The sequence below is a fragment of the Stenella coeruleoalba genome (assembly GCF_951394435.1).
Source record: "Stenella coeruleoalba genome assembly, chromosome: 2".
Lineage (NCBI taxonomy): Eukaryota > Metazoa > Chordata > Mammalia > Artiodactyla > Delphinidae > Stenella > Stenella coeruleoalba.
This window is the reverse complement of record NC_137147.1, coordinates 27,577,761-27,602,405: the sequence shown is the minus strand read 5'-3', so window position 1 is coordinate 27,602,405 and position 24,645 is coordinate 27,577,761. Positions and strand designations below refer to the sequence as shown.

At 53.4% G+C, this 24,645-nt stretch overlaps 1 protein-coding gene across 4 annotated transcripts in view; it reads right to left on the bottom strand.

Annotated features, from left to right (window-relative positions):
- LTBP2 (latent transforming growth factor beta binding protein 2) overlaps window positions 1–24,645 on the bottom strand; it is a 96,984-nt gene that overhangs the window by 15,621 nt on the left and 56,718 nt on the right. For all 4 annotated transcript variants that reach the window (XM_079912864.1, XM_079912865.1, XM_079912866.1 and 1 more), the window contains exons 9-18: window positions 17,142–17,216; window positions 14,075–14,197; window positions 12,285–12,449; window positions 11,813–12,028; window positions 10,677–10,696; window positions 9,413–9,452; window positions 8,387–8,500; window positions 6,141–6,269; window positions 5,315–5,443; window positions 245–364 (exon numbers count right to left, since the gene is read on the bottom strand). In XM_079912864.1, coding sequence (XP_079768990.1) covers window positions 245–364; window positions 5,315–5,443; window positions 6,141–6,269; window positions 8,387–8,500; window positions 9,413–9,452; window positions 10,677–10,696; window positions 11,813–12,028; window positions 12,285–12,449; window positions 14,075–14,197; window positions 17,142–17,216 — 1,131 coding nt within the window. The remainder of the gene's footprint in view (window positions 1–244; window positions 365–5,314; window positions 5,444–6,140; window positions 6,270–8,386; window positions 8,501–9,412; window positions 9,453–10,676; window positions 10,697–11,812; window positions 12,029–12,284; window positions 12,450–14,074; window positions 14,198–17,141; window positions 17,217–24,645) is intronic.

Genomic DNA, 24,645 nt, shown 5'->3' with positions numbered 1-24,645 from the left:
TGGAGGGGTGCTCCCGGGATCTCATGTACATAAAGTTACTGTGCTCCGTGCTGCCGGGACAGACAGGATGTCAAAATCCCACCGAGGGGACAGAAGGGCCCCAGAATCCACAGATCGGTCTCTCTGTGTGAAGGAGGGGCCCGGCATCAAGGGGCCCAGTCGGGGATAAGCTGGAAGGGGAGCTGGTGGTGGGCAGTGCCCGGGGAGGGGCCAGGAGAGGGAAGAGCGGCACCCCATTCCTTACCTTGGCAATGGCCCTTCCTGACCATCGCGTAGCCCTGGTCACACTCGCAGTGGTAGGAACCCTCCGTGTTGGTGCACCGCCCCCCGCTGCACACCTCGGGCTGCCCACACTCGTCTATGTCTGTGAACACACAGAAAAGTCCTGAGTTGGGGCCAGCCCTGCAGGGGGTCCTGGGACATCTGTTCAGAGGCCAAGGCCAAGGACAGCCATGCTGAGGCCCAGGCAGGGAAGGCATCCTTGCTGCAGCGATGAATGGCAGGGTGTGAGACTGACCTAGCTCAGGCCCCTGCAAACTCCTGAGTTCATTTCTCCTGGAGGAGACGGCTACTTTGGGGGCCCATGGGGACTCTCACAGCTGTCTCCTTACCCCAGTGCAAGGGCTGGTCTTTAGGTCAGGTGGCTGGGCCTATGGCAGTATCTGAGGAAGCCAACGAAGTCCCCCTCTTGACCCAAATAAACCCCCCAGAAGTCTGCTCCTAGAGTTCCTAGGGGCCTTCCTAAAGGTTAGGGATTGGAATTCCCTGGCGGTCCAGTGGTTAGGACCAGGATGGTGCTTTCACTGCCAGGGGCCCTGGTTCGATCCCTGGTCAGGGGAACTAAGATCCCACAAGCCACGTGGTATGCCCCCCTACCCCCCAAAAAATAAGTTTAGGGATTAAGCAGCCAGTGAGAGACAGCATCTTAGGCAGCTGTGGATCTGTCCCTTTGGTTTCTGCCATTGTCCCAAAGCATAATGGTGCCCTGTGATGGCTTGAAAGCCCAAGCCTGGTCATGCCCCTCCCGTGCTGGGTTCCCTGCTGCTCAGCCTGCCTCACAAGGCCTCACCCCAGCCTTGCTGTTTGTGCTGATCCCCACTGGTCCAGCCTCCAAGCCTTTGTTCACACAAATGCCTCTGCTTGGTTTGATGGCCTGCAGAGCCCTACTCCCATTCCAAGGATGGGTTCAGGGCTTCCCTGGTGGTGCAGTGGTTAAGAATCCGTCTGCCAATGCAGTGGACACGTGTTCAATCCCTGTTCCGAGAAGATCCCACATGCTGTGGAGCAACTAAGCCTGTGTGCCACAACTACTGAGCTGGCATGCCACAACTACTGAAACCTGCGTGCCTAGAGCCCGTGCTCAGCAACAAGAGAACCCACTGCAATGAGAAGCTCGTGCACCGAAACGAAGACCCAAAACAGCCAAAAATAAATAGAATAAACATAAATTAAAAAAAAAAAAGGGTGGGTTCAATTTGTCAACTCCAGGTCACTCTGGCCACTCCCCATTCCCTGCCCCCCACAGTCAAATTAATGGAGGACTCACCCTTGCCCCAACCCGTAGCAATGGTTCAAACACTTCACAGAGGCTTTGTGCAGATGAAATGAGATAATCCAGGTAAAGGGCTTAGCACAGTGCCTGCCTGACACAAGGTGAGCACTGAAGAAATGTTAGCTGTTATTATTTTTATTCTAGCATTAAACCTACCCTATAAAATCCAAGCTCCTCAGTCTGGCATGTGAGACCTTTTGTGACCTAGCCCCGCCTGGTTCTCTCACCTGGGTTGCTGCTTCCCACATGCCTCCTTCTTTTTCTTTTATGGTCAAAATTTTAATGTCAAAAACTTATAAATATTTGGTATTAGTCCACATACAATTCAGTTTTTGGTGTAGAGTTCTTTGGCCTCACGAAAAAACACTTGGTTTACTTCACTAATAGGAATATCTCTTAATGCTGAGATGGCCTCTTCTTGGTAATTCTTCTGCTGTCGATTTCTGGCCTAGTTATCTGTGATTGCGTGAATGGAGTTGAGTGGAGAGGTACTCATCATGTTCATCCCAAATAAGAGCACATATAGTAGTCACATGATTACTATAGTAATGAGGAGGTACACAGGCAATACAACTGCTCGATATTTTTGAGGCCAACAGGATAAGCCTGAGGAGTTTAGCCTAAGGAGCTTCTGCACGTGCTGTTCCCTCGCCTGGAGTGGCTTCCCACCCACCAGCTTGGCTGTTTCCTTCTCATCTCTCAGTGAGGCTGCCCTCGCCCCTCCAACCCATATGGCCCTTCCCAGGGTTCCCTTAGGAATCAACCCTTATATTGAATAGTAACTGCTTTTTTTTCTCCCTGACTGCTGAGAATGTGCCTTATTATCCTAGTGTCCTTAGTACCTAGCCCAGACCCCCCAAAGCACTTATTGCATGAATGGAATAGTAAGCATTTGTTTACAGACATGAGCAATACTTCATGACACTTTAGTGCACAGTGGAGTCACTGGCAGATGGTATAAAATGTACACTCCCAGGCCCATGTCCAGAGATTCTGATGCAGCAGTACTGGACGGGCCCAGGAACCTGCATTTTAACAACTCTCCAGGCAATTCTGAAATAACTGGTCCTCCCTTTGGGAAGCTAAAGAGAACCTGATAAAGGACCCACAAACTGGTAGGGCCAGGATGACTGCCTGATAGATAAGCCTGGGAAAGCTGACTTGTTCTATGGAGAAAAATGGAAATGGAAAAGACCCGATCTTAACACCCATGCAAGGATGGACTCCAGATGGACTAAAACATGTCGTGAAAGGCAAAACTGTAACTTTAATGAAAGAAGGTGTAGGAGAATATCTTTGTGAATTAAGAGTGGGGAAGGACTTGTTAACTAAAGCTCCCAAAGCATAAAAAATAAGGCAAAAAGGTGAATTTCAATATATCAGAATTAATGATTTCTGTTAAAGAAAGGACATGTGGATAAGGTCAATGGACAGAGGACAAGGTGGAAGAGTTGTCATATCTAAACCCAGGCAAGTATCTGGAATCTACAAGGAACTCCTAAGGAGCCGCAAGGAAAAGCAACAAAGGCCACTGGAAAAGAGAGCAAAAGATAAGAACAAGGGCTTCCCTGGTGGCGCAGTGGATGAGAGTCTGCCTGGCGATGCAGGGGACACGGGTTCATGCCCCGGTCCGGGAAGATCCCACATGCCGCGGAGCGGCTGGGCCCGTTGAGCCATGGCCGCTGAGCCTGCGCGTCCGGAGCCTGTGCTCCGCAACGGGAGAGGCCACAACAGCGAGAGGCCCGCGTACCACAAAAAAAAAAAAAAAAAAAAAAAAAAAAAAAGATAAGAACAAGCAGTTTCTAGATAAGGAAACCCAAAGGCTCATATACGAAAAGATGCTCATAGATACTAGTAAAGTAAACGTTATTTTAAATATTTAATAATCAAATAATTTATCTTAATCAATTATTTATATTTATATTAATTTCAATTCTAGAAATTGTAATGCCTTCTATTAATTATATAAATTAATGAAATAATTTATAAATAAGAATAAAGTAAATATTTAAAATAAGGAGGTATTGTTTTACCAGAGCAGCAAAATTTAGAAAGTGGATGTTACCCTGGATGAGGCCTCATCACACCACTGCCAGACCCCACTGGGAGAAGCTCTGACAGCTGACCTTGACCTTCCTGCCTCCTCCCCCAGCTGTCGGGTTGGCAGAGACATCTGGACGCCCAGGCTGGCACGAGGCAGGACCCTTTGTCTGGGCCAGTCCTGGCGACACCCTTCCCTGCAGCAGCCACTGCTTGTCCCAGGCCAGCATCGCGGGCCGGGCCTGCAGGGAGCAGTGCCTCTGGCCCACAACACGTGCCAAGGCTGTGAAACCCAGAGAAGCCCCTTGCTCCCGGCCTCTGCCGTTGATAACTCCAGACTGTTCTGAGCACTGCTGCCTGAGTCATCTCCCTGAAAGCTGGCTGACCGCATCGCCGCCCTCTGCTTACAAACCTCTATTGGCTGCCACTGTCTGCGGGACAGCGACCAAGCACTTCAGCCTGGCACTCAAGACACTTCGCAAACTGGCGCCGGCTCCTGACACTTCCTCTGCATACCCCGCGCTCCCATCACACTGGATTTATCATTATTCCCAGAGCACGCCAGGCTTGTTCATTGCTCTGCCCTCTGCAGAAATGGTTCCGTTTCCCCGAAATACCCTCTGCTCCCTCCTTCCCTTCACCGTGTGTGTAAGGGAAGGTGTTGGAAGCAAACCATGTTTTGGGGCCAGGGTGAATTTGATTCTGTTTCCAGCTCTGCCACAGCTCTAGGTGTGAGGTCTCTGGGTGGTTCAATTCACCTCTCTGAGCCTCAGTTTGCTGAACTGTAAAATGGGGATAAGGATTTGTGCTGCATGGGGTTGGGATGATGAGCTTCATAAATAAAGGGCTTAGGACGCTGCTGCCATATGAGAAGTGCTCACTAAATGGTAGTTGTTATTATTCTGTCCCCACTCAAACGCCCCTTTGGGAAACCTTCCCACATTCCTCCATACAGAACCAGTGCTTCCTCATCCCACAGTGCCAACGTTCACACCTCACTCATTGCAGTAACCCTAGAGCTCACACAGCGCCCAGGCCAGAACCAGCAACGTGAGCCCCAAGAACAGCAGTGTCATTCTCTAGGTGAAGGATCCCAGCTCGGTTACGGATCTCACAGCACTGCTTCGAAAGCGCTGCACCCTATTCTCTGTAGTTCGTAAAAAAGTATGTGGAGTGTTTCGTACGTGGTGTAAATGCCGCATATTAAAGGGCCTTTCTTGGAAGCATCTTTGTCCAGCGGCCCCATGCAGAGCTTCCCAGGGAAGCTTAAAGCCTTGCAGGCATTTCCCAGCAAGGGCAAGCCTGCTCCCAAGGCTGCCTGGAATCCCAGTTGGTGTCCTCACGGGTCACCCTCTTTATCCAATAGGAAAGAAGCTCCTTGTCACTCAGGATTTGGGGACCTGGTTTTTCGTCTTCATCTCCAGCCATGTCCCCAGACCCCTCACACTCTTGGCTCCAGTCACAGTTCCTTGGAGCGTTGGTGAATGTTGCTGCCTTTCAGATTCCTATTCCTCCATCTGGTCTCAGCGACCTCAGCCTCAGCGCAGGGTCTGCTTCCTCCCAGGTCCAGGTTAGAGCCCTGGTCTTGGTTCCTGCGGCCCCCGTATTCCCCACACTCTGCAGCTGTGTCACTGGGTGCTGTGAATGCCTGGATCCTCTTCCACCCCAACACTACCTGTGCGGTCCTGTGCCCCTCCCAGGGGCAAAGGTGGCTCACCTTACCTTGGCATTCCTGTGTGGCCCCCGAGGTGGCCAGCGTGTAGCCAGGGTAGCAGAAGCAGGAGTAGGAGCCCACGTGGTTGACACAGCGCCCCCTTCCCTTGCAGGGGTCCTTCAGACACTCATCGTCATCTGAATGGAGGGAGGTGAGAAGGACAGTCAGGGAGGCCTTCCTTTGGGCACCTGCCAGCCACCTGCCATGCTAAGGACTGGACAGGGAATGGTGCTGTGGGGCTGGGAGGGGATGAGGGAGCAGAGGACGCTGGGAGTTGAAAAATCTCTAAGGCTGAGGGCCATGAAGTCGGTTCATTGGACCCATTCAAGAACCAAGGGCCTGGGGCAGTGGCCCCGCACCTCCCCCCTGCCCCGCGTCCCCCTCCCCCAGTGGCCCGGTGATAACTTCCTTTCTCCTTCAAGGCACAGTGGATGTGTCTCCCTTGTATAAGAATACTGGGGGAGTGGATGAGGCCCACACTGGATGATTTATGTGTTATGCCTCCGAACCTCTCCCCCAGGGATGGCCGTGGCTTCAGTCTGCTATGCAGACTGAGGGGTGGGCTGATCTCAGAGCTGAAGGCTCCAAGTACCAGTCAGGGGACCCTGGGGTGGCTTCCCATCCTCCTGAAGTCCTGGGGACTCATCAGATGGTGCTCCCAGAGACCGCTGTCCCCGAGGTTAAGGTTAGCTTTGTCCATAGGGATTGCTCTCCTCAGTCCATCCACCACAGAGCACTGCTCGGGCTTTCGGCTGCCTGGACTCTGAACTGTCCTCCAGCCCTGCCTCCACCCACCCCAGCCACTGAGTGAGCCCAGGCTGCCCACGTGGATACCTGCGCAGTAGGCCTGGCTGGGGTGCAGCCGGTAGCCGGGGCTGCAGATGCATCTGTATCCATCAGGGAGGTTCACACAGGTTCCCGGGCCGCAGATGTTGGTGGCTCCAGCAGCGCATCTGTCAATGCCTGTGGGTGATGGAGCAAAGCAGAGGTTATGGTGGGGTGCGGATGGGTGAAAGCAGTGGAGTGGGGTGGGGGCAGGGCACACAGGCCTCAGAGGACCACAGAAGCCTCACCCCAGCCTTAGCTGGGCCCTCCCACATCCACGTATAGCGTGGCCTGTGTAAGAACCCACGGCCCCTCCTCCCAGGGCCCCGAGCCCTACCAGGATAGAGCTTGCAGCACTGCATCCCTCTGACCGAGACCCAGGGGGTTCCAGTAACCTGTGTCCCGCGTCCCAGCAAAGGGGCTCCCCTGCTGAGGCCTCCAGCCTGACCTTACCCTGAACACGGGGACAGCTCTCAGCCACAGCGAGTGCTTCCCTTCCCTGGCAACTCCTGACCAGTTTTTCTTAGGCAGACAGACAGATCTGGTGAGGGGGGTCTTGGGACAACTGCCAGGGGAAGAGGGGAGAGGTGGGTGCAGGCTAACTGAGTAGGGTCTTGAGTGCCATGTTGAGACAGGCCTGTAAGCAAGGGGGTCATGGGAGGTGGGGTGTGATCAGAACTGTCTCGGAAAGACCACGCATCTTGCATGTCATCTTGTTCAGAAAGGCAGCAAGACGGCAGATGGACTGGGGTGGGAGGGGAGGTACAGAGGGCCCCTAGAAACCTGTTGAAATGAATTAAACAAGGACTGCCTTGGGTGGTGGTAATGGGTAAAAATGGGAGATGGAAACTGAATTCAGAAACAGTTTGGAGACTCGCCAGGACTCAGGGCTGAGGCTGCATAGAGAGCAAGAGATTATAGGTCTTTTGAACTGTGTCCATAATACCAGAAAAGTACCTGGCACTTAAAACATGCCGAATGGACAAATGACTGAATGAATGAGTGATGCTCTCACTCCAGGTCTCAGCCAGAAGCCCACACACCCACGCTCCCAGCCCTGCCCCACAGCACTGAGGGAACCCCAGAGACCCAAGGAAATGGGTCAGGATGTGGCCTGTGGTGGTGCACAGCGGGGCTTCACAGCGTTTGCTAAATTGGACTGAACTGAACGTGCACACCGGCCTGTTTGTCGGGCTACCCTGCCCCTGGCCTGGCTCCAAGTTTGTGTCAGCCTGGGGGCTCAGGAGGACCTCCAGCCAGGTTCTAAATGTCCTCCCAGAAGGGTGGGGTTGGGGGATGGCAAGGGGGAAGGGGGATCAGGCGAAAGTCTATAGATCGTGGGAGGGATTCTGTCCCCACATAGCTGAATCCCCAGCTGAGCCCCTTAACCCAGCTCATCTTGCCTGCCGAGCGGAGGGGGGCCGAGGACACTCGTTGGAGCAGCGCACTGAGCCCAGAGAAGAGGGGTCCTGGGGGAGGGCAGCAGGGACGCCCTGGTTCAGGCCTAGGAAGGCCAAGCTCCCAGCTCCACCCACACTCTCTGGACTGTTCCACCAACCTGCAGGGTCTCTCCCTCTGCTGGAGGAGATCTGGAAATACCCCTCACCCCAAAGTGACCTCAGTCTATGAGGGTACAAGCAGCAAGGCCCTGATGAGGACGCTCGTGGGAACACACGCACGAGCACACACACGTGAGCACGCACGTGTGCAGGGAACAGCTGCAACAACACCGGCTTCTCTTGAACCAAGTCCCCAGACAACGAGCCTTTGAGGAAGGTGCATTCCAGAGCAAGGTGGATGTGCCGGGGATCTCCCCACACCACCCCGCAACCACTGCAGCGGCCAGAGCCTGGGGAACGCAGGCTCCAGGGCAGCTAAACAACTGTGAGAAATAGAACCATTTTCCTTCCCTAAAGTCGGTCCTCCCTGTGGGCAGGAGACTGCCCACCGCCAGGGTACTCAGCTGACCCAGGGTCAACAGCCTGGAAGAGCCAGGCTCCCGGAGGCCCCATGTGCTCGCCTTCCTTGAGAAGGCCCCGTGGATTCTCCTGGAAGGCACCCCTTCTCTTTCTCCTGCCTGGCTTGACCGGTGCTCCAGACGGGACTCCCCCGATCACTAGGGGCACCCTGTGCTCTCTGCGGAATGCGGCCGGGGCCGCTGACCCCGGCGGGAGTTCACTGGACACTGTGCATCCGGTGGGAGAGCCCTGGAGTTGGCTCTGGCCACCCACACCTCATGGGGCTGTTGCAGGTACCTGACGGGGCCGGGGTCACCAGCACATCGGTGGGGGCGGTCACTTGCTCTTCTGCCCGGGCCTCCGGGATCCCCTGTCCAGGCAGTGGCGGCGTTGGTCTTCCTGTGGCGTCTCCTGCGGAGGGGAGAGGGGCGGGGGGAGCGAGTGGGCCTCAGCCCCTTGACTGCCCGCTTTCCCACCCCCTGGACAACATCCCCTGCAGAGGTGCAGTGCCCTGTCCTCCTCCCTGCCCTCCAGTCCATCGGGCTCTGAGAACAAGGGGTGGAACCTAGGGCGGGTCATCCCCCCTGCCTCTTAGTCTCCTGAAACTTAACCTGGCCCCAAACAGAGTCAGAGAATCTGAGAGCCCTGACGGGGCTTAGAGCACATCTGGTCTCCCGGCTCCACTCCGCAGGGAAGGAGGTGGAGGCTCGTGGGAATGGCCACTTGTCCGAGGCCGATAGCTTGTTGGGGATGGGGCCGTAGCCCGGGTCTCCTGACTCCTACTTCAGCACTCTCCTTCTGTCTGCAGAGTTCTTTACAGTTTACAGAGCTCTGCCTGGACCACCAGTGTCTCATCTGCCTTAAGAGACAGGCATTCGTGTCCACATCATAGTAGAGGAAGCTGAAGCCGACTTCTGAACAGTGCCCTGCCTGCAGCCCCAGGGACTGGCAAGCTGGGCTCTGCGGAGCTCTAACCATTTCCTGAGAGAAGACAGGCTGGGGGCAGGGCTCTGGGTACCTGACCCGCCCCTGCTTCAGCCAGCCCTTCCTCTTTGGTCTTGTTTATTTGCTGACCAGCACCATGAAGGGCAGAAAGAGTGTCGTGGCTGCGGAGGTATTTGTAAGGCATCGCGGTGCCTTTCACTGACCTATAACACCTTCCGCAGACAGAGCTCCCAGGAAAACTGATCACACGTCTCATCATCTATAACCTCAGCTGATTTGAGCCTGTGCACCAGCTCCCGGGTACTATCTCCACTCCTAGATTAAGGTCTCTCCTTCCCTCCCTTTGTTTGCTGGGCACCACTAGGAGGAGGCACTCACCTGGGACCCAGGCAGATAGCTGGGTAACACTGGTTGTGACCTGCACAGAAACGGGAGGAGGTCACTGTTGGCTTCCCTGTCACCCCCATGATGTGCTTCCTTCCTCCACACTCACCCCTGCCTCCAGGCTCCCCGTCCAACTAACTCCCTCTTTCAGTCTTTCATTCATTCCAGGTGTTGATGAGTTCTTACTACACCCTGGCATTCTGCCAGGCACTTTATGTCTACTGTCTTAATGAATCTTCTCAACTATCCTCTGGTAGAAGGCTGTGATGATCAAAGGAGCCGATGTACGGAATGGGCCAGCGCAGCGTTACAGCAACAAGTATCGTATCAGTGTTATGATCTCCACATCTCAGACAGCAACAGAAGCTTTAGACGTTAACCAGTCTACCGAGGGCCACAGGGCCAGTGTGGTGAAGCTGGGACCCCAGGCCACACCTGATGTCTCTCACCATAGCCCAGGGACAGAGGTAGAGGAGCTGTGGGGAGCAGGGGAAAGAAAAATGGGCAGGGGATGGCAGAGGGCCAGGAGCATGGCTGGGGCTGGGAGGACACGGAAGAAGTTTGGTCTGGGAGACAATGCATGCTTCTCCAGGGAGAGAAGAAGCTCCCTGGGGAAACAATATTTGCGGAGAGTCAGGGATGCAGGTTGGAGGGGCCAAGGGATAGGGTAGGGATTGGCAGACTGATGAGGGAAGAAGCAGCTTCACTCTTCTGGAATGTTTTTCTAGGAGGACACTCAGTTCGTTACAGGGAAATCCTGGGCTCAGGAGAGGGGGTGGGATCCCCCTTTCTCAATGAAGTGGTTTGAGGCTATTCACAGCTCTGCTTCTACTTCCTCACGAGCCACTCACAGAGGAGACCTGAGACCTTAAGCAAGTCAGGCTCAGAAAGTGCTGAATCCGGAATTAATCTGGAACCAGTTCTAGACCTCATCTGCTGTGATGAAAGCCTGAGTGACAGCCAGGACTAACAGGACACGTTCCTGCTTCCTTTCTGAAGGGGGCCCCAGAGCTTCCCGAATGAGAGTACTTGCACAGCAGCTGCTGGAAAAACAGGAGCTGTTGTTATTACTTCCTTTAGGGTAAAACTGGGTCTTTGGATCAACTCTCCCACCACGGCTTCTCTGCAAGTAAAATCCTACGTACACTCCATCTTTCTCCCCTCCCTCCCTCACGGGACGCTGCCCTGCGGCCTCAGTGCTACCACGTCCTGCTCTCTGCCACCCTTGCCCGACTTGCTGGTGGGAGGACTCGCTTACCTGGCCAGCCTGAGAGTCACCTGGGAAGGAAAGGTGAGAGCGTGAGCTCAGGGAGGAGGGTCTGGCTGCCTTCTCCCTCCCACCCACAGCCAGGGCTGGTTCAGTCCGTGACCTCCTGACCTCGTCCCCCGCAGGCTCAGTGGTAGAGAGAGCCCAGACTCTTCTTACCTGCCTCTGCCCCTGCCACCCTTCTGGCACTGGCCAGCCCAGATCCCAGAATCCCAGGTCTGGAAGGCCTACAAAGCGGTCAGTTGGTGAGAGGAAACCTCCGGGGCTCCTTTGATGCCCCCGGTGACAGGAGTCCCACCCTCTCCGGGCCAGTCCACCCCATGGGTGGACTGCCACCCCATCCTCGCTGCAACCCTCCTTGCACTGCCACCTCCTCCCTCCCGACCACATCGGGTCACTCCGCCCCTGCCCCAGGCTACAGGCCAGGGCAACAGTTCTAGGAAGGGGAGGAGTTGCTCCTGGCCTGGCCAGTGTCTGGTTTCCATGATGACTGGGGCTCTGCCTGACTTCCGTGTCTGTCTGTTCCCAATTCCTGGAGCACTTTGGCCATCATTTAGTTCTCCTGGTCTTCATATGTCCTTGGCCTCCTGCACCCTGTGCTACCAGTAACCCGGGCTTGCCTTCTGCGTGGTTTCCCAGGGCACCTGCCGGGGTGCCTAGAGTCCAGTCTCTTTCCAGCCCCACGCCTCCTGGGCCCAAGGCGATTGAGCTGGAGCCAGTGCTCTGACTCTAAGGCCATGGGAGGGGATATAAAGCCCCCAGATTCCCCAGGATCCACCTGCCGACGCTTCAGGCTTGGCAGCGAGCACCAGCCCCAGAAGCTGCGTGGCCGGGGGCCAGGGATGGAAAGGCCTGGTCAGCTGGAGTGGAGGATGCGGCGGGCCTCTCCCACCCCCAGCAGCAGCTCCCTGGGACATGGGTACCTCTTGACCCTATATAGGAGAAAGAGGAGGTGAGGCCATGTCATCAGGCCAGGCCATGAGAGCACGTTCCCAGGGCTGTGCTGCTGCTCTGAACTCCTTTTTCTAATGCCCCAGAGATGGAATGCCATGGGTCCAGTGGCTCTTTGAGGTGCTGTAACCCGAGGGGAGGGGGAACCTCTCAGGCATCTTCCCCAACCCAGATACCTTTGTCAGGGATGGTCCCGGCCTCCAGCCAGGTGCTGGTGGCCTCCCGGAGTGGTTGCCTCTCTGCTGGTCTGGGCAGGGTCCCATTGCTCTTCTGCCCCTGTCGCCTCGAGGGCCTGGTCAGTTCCTCCTCCTCAGCTTTCCTCATGGACAGACGGATGTCTGAGCTTGAGTAGGTGTAGCCGTGGCCGGCAGGGCAGATCTCCTTGAAGGCCTCTGCAAGTTCAACAGTCAGAGGACAAGCTGAGGGGTGCTGCTCCCGCAGGAACCCAGGGCCCTCCTTTCCCTGCCTTTTGAGGGACAGGGCAATTGTGGCAGCAAGGAGGGAGGGGCCCCAGGTTGGGTTAAGGAGTTGAACAGGAAGGAAAATTAAGAGTCTTCTGGCCTGACGTTAGGTCAGGTAGGGGAAACTGGCCACTGGCTTGGAGGAAGCCCTTCGGCGGCCGGGGCTGAGATGAGGACAGAGGGTTACCTGTGCCAGGCAGGGGGCACTCCTCACACTTGCTGCCCCAGGCTTTGCCCACTCGGCTGCAGCAGCATATCTGCTTGGTGATCTGCTGGGCCAAAGGCAGGGTGCAGGTGCCGGGCCCCAGCAACCGGTAGCACAGCCCCTGCTGCATGGAGATGGCCTTGTCCGCTGCAACAGACACGGCAGGTGGGGATGGGCAGGTGGCCAGCGGGAGGGGAAAGGCAGTGGGTGGAGGAGTGACCGGCCACGTGCGTTCAGATTGGCTTGGCCTGCATCTCAGTGTAGAAGTTGGGGCCCTGAAAATGCTCACAGAACATTTGGAAGAGGAGCTGCAGGAATGCCTTTAGCACCTCCTCGTGTTATCTGTTTGAGGCGACCCTTGACTCTCACCCTCATGTGGGGAAGCTAAGAGCAGGAAATGTGGATGTCTCTGCTTGTCTCCAGATTCTGAGTCTATACGTGTTTACAAAAGCCCATGCTGGGGAGCACGAGGGAGGAGCAGTGTGCTCTGAGGGCCACAGTCTCCCTGGGGAGATGAGACGAGGCGAGAACCACAGGCCTGATGGGGAGCTTGGAGGACCAGGCCCTGTCTTGGTCGTCTTTGCAGCCCAGACACCCTGGGCAATGTCGGGTGCATGTAGATACTCAGTAAATGCTCTCTAGATTGACGGCTGCCTGGCTGGAGCCATGAATCAAAATCCCATGGACTGCAGTGAGTGTAAGCCATGCTGGGTTTAGAAAATAACAACACCAAGGGCCAATTCTGCCTCCCTGCATGAAGGGTCTCTATCCAGAACTAATAAATAAGTCATCATGACCTCTTCCTGAGAGTGGCCAGATGGGTTCTCCCCATTCTGGGTCCCCTCGTTCTCTGCTGTCCCTTTAAGGCTCTTACTACCTCCTTGCCCTGGGGATGCTGGGTCCAGTCTTTCCCTCACATGGGTGCTCCCTCTGAGTGGTGCTGGAGTCTGTTCATCTTGTGGCCTCCCCAATCCCAGTACCTGGCGGTTCACAAACTGAGGGCTTGGCCGGCCACAGGGAACTCTCCTGAGCCCTGGGTGGCCCACCTGACCTGGGTGGCTACTTTGCAGAGGCCAGTCGGGACTGGTTTTATTCAGTACTGGTCAGGCCTCCCTGGTCTGGCTGTGCCGTCAGCTCTGCCATGGGGAGTGGTGGGTGGAGGGGGGCACTGCCAGCCTGGGCCTCTCCCAGCTGGAAACCACAGAGGTCACTGGAAACAGCTGCCTGGGTGTTCACACATGCACACACACGGACACGATGCTGATACGACTAGTGACATGTACGCGCTCACGGACACACGGGGATCGCAGGATTACGGAAAGGCCCCGGGGCCGGCAGCAGTGCTGCTCCTGCTATGGGCAGGCTCCTTAAGAAAGGTCTGCAGTGAAAGGACCAGGCTTCTAAGCTCAGGCACTGGAAGAGGCAGCCACAGCTCAGCCAGACATCACAGCAGGGACAACACACATCCTCCCAAAGCAGATGAGGCAACAGATGGGACAGTAATGATGAGAGAAAAAACAGAGGAGGTAGAAAATCCCAAACTGCAAAGCCCTCAAAGAAATACATAAAGAAAACAGAGAAGCAGTGACTGTCTCCGTCCCAGCAGGATGAGGGATCAGGTTTGGTACTTGGGGCCCAGTTCCAGGTGGAGGAGCAGCCCCTGGACCCTGCGATAGGGTCTAGGGGCACTTCTGCTCTCAGTCTGGCCCGTGGACCTTGAGGGTCCCATCTCGCGTCTCAGCGTCCCCACCCTGGGTCCCACCTGCACTCACACACACAGCGACTCCTGGATGGATCCAGCAGGAGGCCGGGTCTGCAGGTGCACAGGTAGCTGCCCCTGGTGTTCACGCAATCCGAGTCCTCGCACAGGCCCAGGGTCAGGCACTCGTTGATATCTGCAGGGTTGGCGGAGATGACCAAGCGCCCCCCAACCCAGGCCTGATGGAGGGGAGGGGTCGGGGCAGAGTTCTCCTATGATTCTCCAAATAGAAGGACAGCAATAAGAGAGCTGCCGTTTACTAAGTGTGATCCCTCTCTCTGGGCCTCAGTTTCTCATTTGTAAAGTGGGGATAATAATAGTAACGATGACGTAGTCCTGTTAGGGGGATAAAATGAGATAAAAATTGCGAATCGCTGGGTCTAGGAACCAGTAATAATGGTCATAATATTAAGAGCTAATGTTTGTTGAGTGCCTCGTGCCAGGTAGTATGCCAGGTGGATTGCATATGATACCTTATTTAATTCTCACAGTTTTATCAAGTAGGTCCACACGGCCTCATTTTATAAGTGAGGAAACTGAGGCTCCAGGAGTAACTTGCCCAAAGTCACTCAACTAGTAAGCGGCATCCTGGGACGTAACAGGGGGAGTAGATGAGGGCAGAGTTTGAGTTGGAGGGTGGAGAACAGGCTGCCCAGTCCCTCCTATTCAGTCTTCCTTGAGAGACCCTGAAGCATCTCTGTGGGACCCAAGATCCAGGGACCATGTCCACAGTGAGAAGCTGCAAGATGGAGGGGCCCCGGCAAGGACGAGGAGGCGGGAGGATGGAGGCAGGTGCTGGGAGGTGGAGCAGAGGTTTAAGAGGACAGGGGAAATCACAGTGCTCACACTCTGAGCTCCAAGAAGTCAGGGGCCCTCTTAGCGATGGCACCTTTGCTGCTGATGGTGAGCATGGGAGATCTGTGATGGCCGCCCTCCTCCAGTGCCAGGAGATAACACATGGCAGCCCAGTGTCACCAGGGCCGCCTGCTCGTTCACAGGCGTTGGAAATTGGCCCTGAGTACAGGAGTAAAGGGGCTGCAGGATGACTCAGCTTGGGCACCAAGGGGAACCACTGCTTAGCAGGATGTTCTATTGGGAGGGAGAGCTGGGACGGGGAACTGATCCGTTTGCCTCCAGTCTATGGCCAGAGTGATGTCTAAACTCAAATCTGACTTGCCTCCTGTCTGCTTGAGAAGCTTCTGGGCTCCCCCTCACCTCCTAGAGGGAGCTTCTAAACCCTCACCTGGTATCCAATGTCCTCCACCATTTTCCAAAAACCTGTGTGTGGGCCGGTGGCTCTGATGAGACCCTGGGATGCACTTGTTATCTCCTGTGGGTGCACTGGCTGTACTCCAGCCGGCCCAAACTGCTCCTTCGCTCATACTCGTCCCTCGGCCTGGAATGCCCGCATCCCCTTCTAGCTGGCCAACTCCATTCATTTTTTTAAGTCTAGGTCAGGTATCACCTGAAACCTTCCCTGATCCTCCAGTCTGGGAAGGGGCCCCACCATAGGATCCCATAGCACCCAGTGCCTCTTTCTCTCGAGAGCACTTCTCTCATAGTGTGTAATTGTTAAGGCATCTGTCTTCACCTGGGGCAGCAGCTGTGTCTCATCCATCACTGTGAACTAACACCTGGCACAGTATATGCAGATCATAGCAATACCCCAAAATTAGCCTGTGGAAGTAGGAGAGAAGGATGGAGAGAGGAGGGATGGTGCCTGCAGGTGCAGAGATGAGCGGGTCCCATCCCAGACAGGGAGACCACAGCCACAGACATGGGAAGGGGGAGGTTTCAGGGGCAGGGCCTCCTGGGGAGGGCACCTTGGCATCCTGAATCCTGTGGGCTTGGTGGAGGAAGGACAGAGAGAACATTCGAGATCCTGGGAATAACTTTAACACTGCAGACTAGGAAACATGCCAGGCGGAGAGGCCACTGAGGACGGTTTAGATACGAGCAGCCCCATCGCACTCTCTAAGGGCAAAAATACCAACTTCTCCCCACACCCACTGTCCGTGAGGTCCTTGCCTCATCGCCCTGGAGGGAGGCTAAGCCTGGGCTCGGCTGGGTCAGAGGTCTTCCCTTTTGCCGGGTCCAAGCACCTGTTCTTATCCATGGGCCAGAAATCCCCACAGGCAGATAGCTCAGCCGCCCCAGACTCCTCTCTCCTGAAGCCTCCACGGGGAGGGGACCTAGGAGACCATCTGGGTCAATCCCGTCTCTAACTTAGCTTCAAGCAAAGTGAACTGCACAGACAGCGATTTGTCCAGTTCCCAAAGCTCTCCAAAGGGGCAGCTGCCTCAACCCCAGGAGCCTCCCACTGGCTGGAAGGCCCAGCTCATATCTCACCTATTGCCAGGTCCACAGCCAACAAGGGCTCCCTGCTCAGAGCCATGGCTGAGCTCCCCCCTGCCCACTCTTCTGTCCTGAGGTGTCCCTGGGCCTTGCCCCTCTGGGGGCCTCTAATGCAGAGCACCTGGGCCTCAGCTGGCCTTACAGAGCCTACCAGCCAGGCCAGCAAGGCCAAGGACTGTGCTTTATGGTCCCCCTCCCCCATTCCGCCTCCATTCCCTCCACCTGTGCCCTCCCGGCTCCCGGCTTCGGGAAGGAGGCCTGAGCAGCTGAGGTGCTTTGCTAGTAAGAGTCCATAGTGGTCCCCACCAACTCAGGCTGACTTGATCTCCCACCCTGGAGTTAAAAGTCTTCCCATTCCAGGGAGAGCAGCCCAGGAGGTGAGTGGATGTGCGGGGACCGTGGAGCACCTTGAGATAGAGCACAACACAGCCCTACAGAGTCACACACCCAGATCTGGGTGGGGGTGGGTAGAGATGGGGAGGAGGGGAGGGCTTGGCTCCCAGGCGCTTTCTCAGCTGCACCATCACTATCCTCTGACTTCCTTGGGCCCCCAGGAAGCAGCAGCCCCCATAGCTCCCCCAAGCTGGGGCTTAGAGGTACCCAGTGGAGACCACTCAGACAGTGGCAGCTGCTCCTTCTATCTGGGGATGTGGGTGTCTCCCCGCATCATCAAGCCTCTGTTATTTCTGCTCCCCAAGCCCAGCCCTGTCCCTGGTTATTCTTACCTTGGCAGTGAGTGAGGTTCAGCCTCTTGTACCCCTGGGGACACTCCAACTGGCCATTTTCAATCACTGGGAAGGCTAAGGATTGAAGATACAGACAGGTTTCACTGGAGGGCCCTTGGGCTCCTCTGTCACCCATGCTGGGAAGTGGGGTGCAGTCTGGATGTCCAGCCCACTCTGCAGCTGTGAGGCCCCATCCCCCCAAGCCATTGCCCTGGGTGGCTGCACCTCCTTAGCTGAACTCCCTTCCCCGGCTCTCACCAGGCTACTCTCAGCCCACTTGCTATTACTAAAAATGATACCTAGTGACTAGATATCTTGTATATATAGTTATAATAATATAGTCATATAGTTATTAGATACAGTATATATTATATGATATCAATGTTATACAATATAACATGTGATTGAACAAATTTGTGTGTTTTGTTTTTTTTACTTTTTGTTTTTGAAGTAATTATGGATTTGCAGGAAGTTGCAAAAAATAGTACAGTGAGGTCCTGTGCTTCCATCACCCACTTTCTCCCAATGTGCATCTTACACAACTCTAGTTGTTTTGTTAGTTTTTAAACATCTGAATATGACAATTCACAGTCTGGTTCTAAGTTCAGTTTATTCTGATACTTGGTTTGAGTGCCACCCTAGCTGACAAAGCCCCCCGATCCTGGAAGAAGCTCACCGTCGATTGCACTTATAAATCCATGATATCTATTCACTCACATTCACCAACCATGGGATGTTGTTGTTGAAATTTGGTTAGTAATTTTCACGTTCCTTGAGGTCAGCTAGTTGTTTTTACAAAGTCAAAAAGAGTTAGAATATCCCAGTTCTTGAGTTTTTCAAGTATGCAAGGGGAGAGGATTTATAGCAGCAAATTACAGGATGATGGAATTTTTTCCAAACATTCATTTTCAAAAGGCTCTGTCCCACCACAACTTCCTTGAAAAGCAGCCCCGCTTAAAGCTTATAACAAAACTGGGCAGTGGTCTGAGTCCAGACGGGCCAATAAGGCAATAACTGTCAGTATTTTGGTGCTGATACATGTCTTATCTTGATTTCACACCATTCCTCTTACTTTAAAGAGAGAGAGAGAGAGAGAGAGAGAGAGAAAGTATGCTTAAAAACAAAAACAAACAAAGAAACAAAAACAACTGACATTCAGTAAAAACAGGGAAAACATCTCCACTACCTTGGAGGGTCAGACTCGCATGTCAACCTCCAAAGAAGTGCTTTGAAGGTGTTTTTTTTTTGAAGATGTTTTTTCTTGAAAAGGGCTAGCAGGTAGTATACTATTGACAGCTGCCTGTGATCACAGAAAAAGGCAGGAAATGTGGAACACCCATCTTTTTGTTTAAAAAAAATGAAGAAGGACTGCTTTTTCAGTTTGATGATTCCTTTGCCAAGACATAGCCAGTAATTCTCAAGGGGCACAGGCATTTCCACAGACACTATTCCAATATGAAGCTCCGTAAAGATACCTTTATACTTTAAAGATCTTGTTTTATGAAGTTAACCGCATGATGACTTCCTGTGACAGCTTGTCTTCTCCCAGCTTTGACTTCTTTGTGGCAATACCCTGCCTATGAAGGGTACAGGGAGGGGACTTTCCAGTTAGCATTCCCCAGCTCCATTGCCTTGCTGGTCCTAACATCAGCCGCTGTACTTATAGAGTTATTGGGTAAACCTTATTTTTATTCAAGAAGTCATTTACTGTGGAGAATATAGGTCTTCTATCTTCTAAACAGGTTCAACCTTTAGTGGCTTACACAATAGATAGTTCTTCATATATTTTATTGCTGAAATAGATTCTTGCAAATACCAAGAGACATGTTAATAATACCTATACCTTCATCCAGTTATACAGCAAAATGTGAGTGTCTCAGTGTTTTAAAATGTTTTCTTTTTTTTTTTTTGAACATTTATCTGTTTATTTATTTGGCTGCATCGGGTCTTAGTTGGGGCACATGGGATCTTTGTTGCCACGTGCGAGATATTCGTTGTGGCATGCAGGATCTTTAGTTGTGGCATTCATGCGGGATCCAGTTCCCTGACCAGGGATTGAACCTGGGCCCCTTGCATTGGAAGCGGAGTCTTAGCCACCGGACTGCCAGGGAAGTTTCTAAAATGTTTTTCTAATCAAGATAGCTTTTACTCTGTCATTAGCTGTTATCTCTGGGCACATTATACACTGAAGGCAAAGTCTGGTATTAACGATAGTAGATATAAGCTGTATTTTTTTTTAAGCTGTATTTTATATAGACTTCTTGATCATTTGACTCCTGGGGTCCATTTTGGGTCCCATCTGAGAGGTCATCATTATTTTTACCTTGGAATATGGCCGATTACGTGTCAGAGGAGAAGTGTCAGCATTGCATTTTTAAAGGATCGCTTAGGATTATTCATATTATTTTATTTTATTTACTTATTTTTTAAAAGAGGATTTTTAAATAATTAATTAAGTTTTGGCTGCATTGGGTCTTCGTTGCTGCGTGCGGGCCTTCTTTAGTTGTGGCGAGCGGGGGTGACTCTTTGTTGCAGTGTGCGGGCTTCTCACTGCGGCGGCTTCTCTTGTTGTGGAGCACAGGTTCCAGGTGCGCAGCCTCAGTAGTTGTGGCTTGCTGGCTCTAGAGCACAGGCTCAGGAGTTGTGGCGCACGGGCTTAGTTGCTCCGCGGCATGTGGGATCTTCCTGGACCAGGGCTCGAACTTATGTCCCCTGCATTGGCAGGCGGATTCTTAACCACTGAGCCACCAGGGAAGCCCCTCATATTATTTTAAATCCTGTTTCTCTGCAAGAATTTTTTAGAGTCCTTTCTCCACTTGGTGAGGGCTGCTTTATTTAAAACTAGACAACCTAACTGAAGAACCCCACAAACAGCATTGTCGTGCATCACATGTTGTGATACCAAAGACAAACATGAGGAGGTGCCGTGTTTCCCTGGAAGCCCCACACTTCCCTGAGGACACTTGCAACAGTCCGACATAGAGATCAAGTGAGGACATAAATGAGTAAAGCTTAATTTTTTTTTTAAGATTAAAGAACTGTAAATTGAAGTTGTAATTTTTTCTTTTTTGCCACAGATGGTATTCCCCAGGGTTTGCATGTTCTTCCACATGGGAACTAGGCTTCAGCCTAAAAGGCCGCTGTGTGGCGATAAGTGAGTATTCTGAAAATGCTGACATTGAGAAAAAGGATGGGGTGAGGCCGGGAAATGTGAGCGCCTGGCCCGGGGCCTGGTGGCATGAACTGAAGACCGGGAGGAAGAAAGAAAGAGGGGAAGTTGTTTGGAGAAACTCAGAAAGCAAGCTGATTAGATGCAGGTGTGGAAGGTGGGAAGGAATATCTTGAGGCTGATGCCAGGGGCCGGGAGAACTGAGACAAGGGGACATCTGGACAGGGCTTCGGAGGCCTGAGGCCTTTGGTGCGTATTGTCCTGTCTGTTTCTCCTGTCTGTTTCCTGTCTGTTTCACAGGTTAGGAAGGAAGGTGAAGCTCAGAGGGGGCCTAGTCGGGGTTGCAACCAAGCTTCTGGCTGCCAAGGGCACATCCCTCCTACAGCCAGAGAGGAAGGGAGGGGGGAGCCAGGAGGCCAGGGCAGCAAGGTGGTGTAGGCAGAAGGACCTTGCTTCTTTACGGAGCAGGAGAGGGGTGGCAGAGAGCTGGGATCACAGTAAGGCTGGGCACCAGCTGTGGCACCTGCAGGGTACCCTGAGAAGCTGAGCAATGCGTGAACTAAGAGGAGTGGGGCTCATCCGTTAGTCTGGAAACATGCGCTTTTTCTAGAAAGTGATTTCCTCCTGAGAGGACTCTGCCTTCTCACTGGCCTGAAGAGAAACTGTCGGCTGGACAGCCCTTGGTGAGGGCAGACTTCTAGAGAGAAAGAAGTGTCAAAACCAGCGTTCCTCGTGAGACACCCATTTTTGCCAGCACCCTGCACCCCACCCACCCCGAACCAGGGCCCTCAGCCCCCTTCCTCAAACCCACAGAGGCCTCCTATAGGGGGCTGGATCCCAGCTTCTGTAAGACCAAGTGCAGCAGCCAATCCACAAAAATCTGCTTATATCTCTTTGGGGGAAAGAAAGTCGAAGTTGAGATGAGCACATGGAAGGGAGAAACCTTGGCTTGGGGTGAGAATTCAGCACTCACCCACGGCTCTGAGCGAGATTTCGGCAGTGATGGAGGAGGGCGGGTATCACCAGGCGCACCTCCCAAGTGCTCCCAGCACACGTAGGCCTTCCCTTGCTGTAATGCTTAATGGACTGTGCTGTGGCTGCCTGTTTGCTTGTCCATCTCCCCTGCTAGTGCATAAGCTCTGTGAGGACAGGGACCTTGCCTTCTTTGTCATTGCTATGTCTCTGGAGTCAAGCACAGCACACGGAATAGTATAGGCAATCAAAATGGAATGAGTAATAATAGCAGACACTAAAATAGCTCATACTATGGGCTAGGTCCTATTATAAAGGCTTTACAGGTAATAACTTATCTAATCCTCATAACAGGCCTTGGAGATACTAATATTATCCCCATTTTACAGATGAGCAAACTGAGGTACAGAGAGGTTAGGAAACATGCCCAAGGTCACCCAGCTGATGGATTGAGCTGGGATTATGCATCTGCTTCCAGAGGATAAATTCTGAACTATTCCCCTCTACTGCCTACAAATAAATAAATGAACGAACGAATTCATGACGAGCCTTAGGAGTTGTCTAGGCCAAGAATCTTAGGGTCCAGAGGCCACAGGGAGATGCCTGCCCAGCAGGAAGCATATGACCCTTCCTGGGAACTCCTCCTCTCCCTTTTACAAAACAAGGGATCAGGAGAGTGAGTGGGGAAAAAAAGGCAGGGACACCCAGAAGGAGGTCAGAAGAAGTAATCAGATGCTGGGCAGGTGCTCCGTAATGTGTACAACCAAAGCGTCATGTAGGATCGGTAAAGGAAATAGTGAAGAACATGTACTCCTCCCGTGGCCCCTCAGCCAGATCAAGGATAAGTCAAGGGTCAGAGAGCAGAGGACTTGTGGATCTGGAAGAAGAGAGTGGCTGATCTGGGATTCCTGTGGGTGCTTCAGAGAGGCTCTTTCGGGAAGTGGTCTTGCAGCTTTTGGACTTTGACCCGAGAAGCCAAAACAGCTGCTGAGGGGTCAGCTGGACTCAACCTCAACTCCAAGGAGTCTGAACATCACCAAGTGCCTGTGAAGCACATAGGGCAGACATGCATGACTTTCCTGGTCAGGAAACCTGGGCCATGCGGGCCTGGAACTCAGGTCTTCTGGCCCCGGCCCCCAGCCCTGTCCACTCACTGCTGCACCTTGGTTGCTCACAGATGGGGAAGGAAGCAGAGGGTTCCCTGGCTGCAGCCTGCCCCCACCCTGCGGATTCTCACCCTTGGCTGCTGGAATTCCCAAGGAGGCCTCAATGAGAGCAAACTGATTGCTGGAGACAGTTTTGGCCCTGACTCCGAGACAGAGCTCGGGGAGGAGACGGTGGAGACATATGTCTGGCCACCGGGCTGTTTACAAGCCATGATGATCTCAATCTGTGATGACAGATGGCTGCAGCAGGGAGATGTGGAGGGTCCCTTGCCACACACCCTTCTGCCCAGAGAACAGATACACACACACACACACACACACACACACACACTGGACGAGGCTAAGTTTGATGCACAGGGGCACGTGAGCAGGCTGGAGCTGAACCCCTGATCTGTAAGCTTCAGGTGGGTAAGCTGGATAGAAACTTTGACTCCCCGGGAGCAGTGGAAAGAGTGAGGGTGCTGGGGCAGCCAGACTAGCGCCTAATTCCTGGCTCCACTCTGACTAGCCGTGTGACCTGGGCACATTTCTTAACCTCCCTCGGTCTTAAATTTTTCACCTGTAGAAGTGGGGACAGAAACTCAGTTCGTGGGTTGTTGTGAGGATTAACTGGCTGTTTACTGAAACAACCAATGTCAGACTGAAACTAGCATAATGATAATGCCTGGCACAGTACCTGTAAGTATTCCTCAAGCCTCCCTCCCTCCCTTCCTTCCTTCCTGTCTCCCTCCCTCCCTCCCTTCCTTCCTTTCTCCCTCCCTCCCTCCCTCCCTTCCTTCCTTTCTCCCTCCCTCCCTCCTTCTCTCCCTCCCTCCCTCCCTTCCTTCCTTCCTTTCTCCCTCCCTCCCTCCCTACCCCCTTCCTTCCTTCCTTCCTCCCTCCCTCCCTTCCTTCCTTCCTTTCTCCCTCCCTCCCTTCCTCCCTCCCCCCCTTCCTTCCTTCCTTCCTTCCTCCCTTCCTTCCTTCCTTCCTTCCTTCCTTCCTTCCTTCCAGAAACACAGTTTCGAGGAAAGCAAGGTGGCCTGCTGCCCCTCACTGGCTGGAGACACTTGGGCAAGTTACTCTCTGAGCCTTGGCTTTCTTATCAGCAAATGGGGATGACTTTTCCTTTCTCAGAGGGTTACTGTGAACACTAAACAGGCGTGCAAAACCCGGAGCATGATGCTTGTCACATACTGGTAATTATAATAATGTCCATTACTCCAGATCTTCCTCCTTGGTGAAGTCCTAATGGATCCTGCAATGATTGTGGAAATGCCACCCAAAGACAGGCTCTGACTGCTTCCTCGGGAGGCTCCGGAGCCAGAGTGGGTGTCTTGGTCACCATGACCAGTGAGGTGGAGAGGGGTCTGGTCAGAGCCCTGGCTCAGACAGGCGCCGCTTCCGCCACCCTAACCCTATCCCTCCCAGGGCTCTCCAGGCCAGAGATGCCACGTGTCAGTGACACCCCTGCTAGGGTAGGGAGGGTGCTAACTGGAGCTGAGTCACAATTCCCAGGAGGCTTCGAGACAAAGAATCACGGCTTTTATCAGCCCAACAACTGGAATTCTGAAAATCTCATTTCTTTAGGGCAGGAGACTGGGTGTCTGACCCAGAGTTACAGAGAACAGGAGCCCCACCCCGGCACAGCTGTCCCCCCAGCCGGGGTCCTCTAGCTCACTGAATGCGTAAGCCAAGAAGCAGAGGAAGGGGATTACAGAGCGATTAGAAGCAGGGCTCTGGGGTCACATAGACCTGGAGTTTCAGGCCCAATTTCTTCATCTGCAAAATGGAGATAGTAACACCCACCTAGAGATGTTGTTAAGAGGCAAGGAAATGAGAACGAACTTAGTGTGGGGCTTGGCGCGTATTACATCCTCTGAGTAAAGGGCTGCTAATGAGGACGTGATGAGAGTGATGCTGCCATGACTCGCCCTAGGCTTCTCTGCTCCAGCCTCCTCAGACATCACCTTCACATGCCCACTCTCCTCGGGGGCTGGCATCACAGACCTACACCTGGAACACTCCTTGTGGGCAAGGGCCATGGCAAAACCCAGCCAAACCAAGGCTTTCCTTCTATTGAGAGTTTCAAATAAATGTTCAGATGTATATATAAACCTATATTCCCTCAAAAATCAATTTCCTTTCCACACACCTGTTCTTGGTAGGCATACTCCTCGTGGCAGGGAGTTCAGTACTTCTGGAAACATCCCGTTAT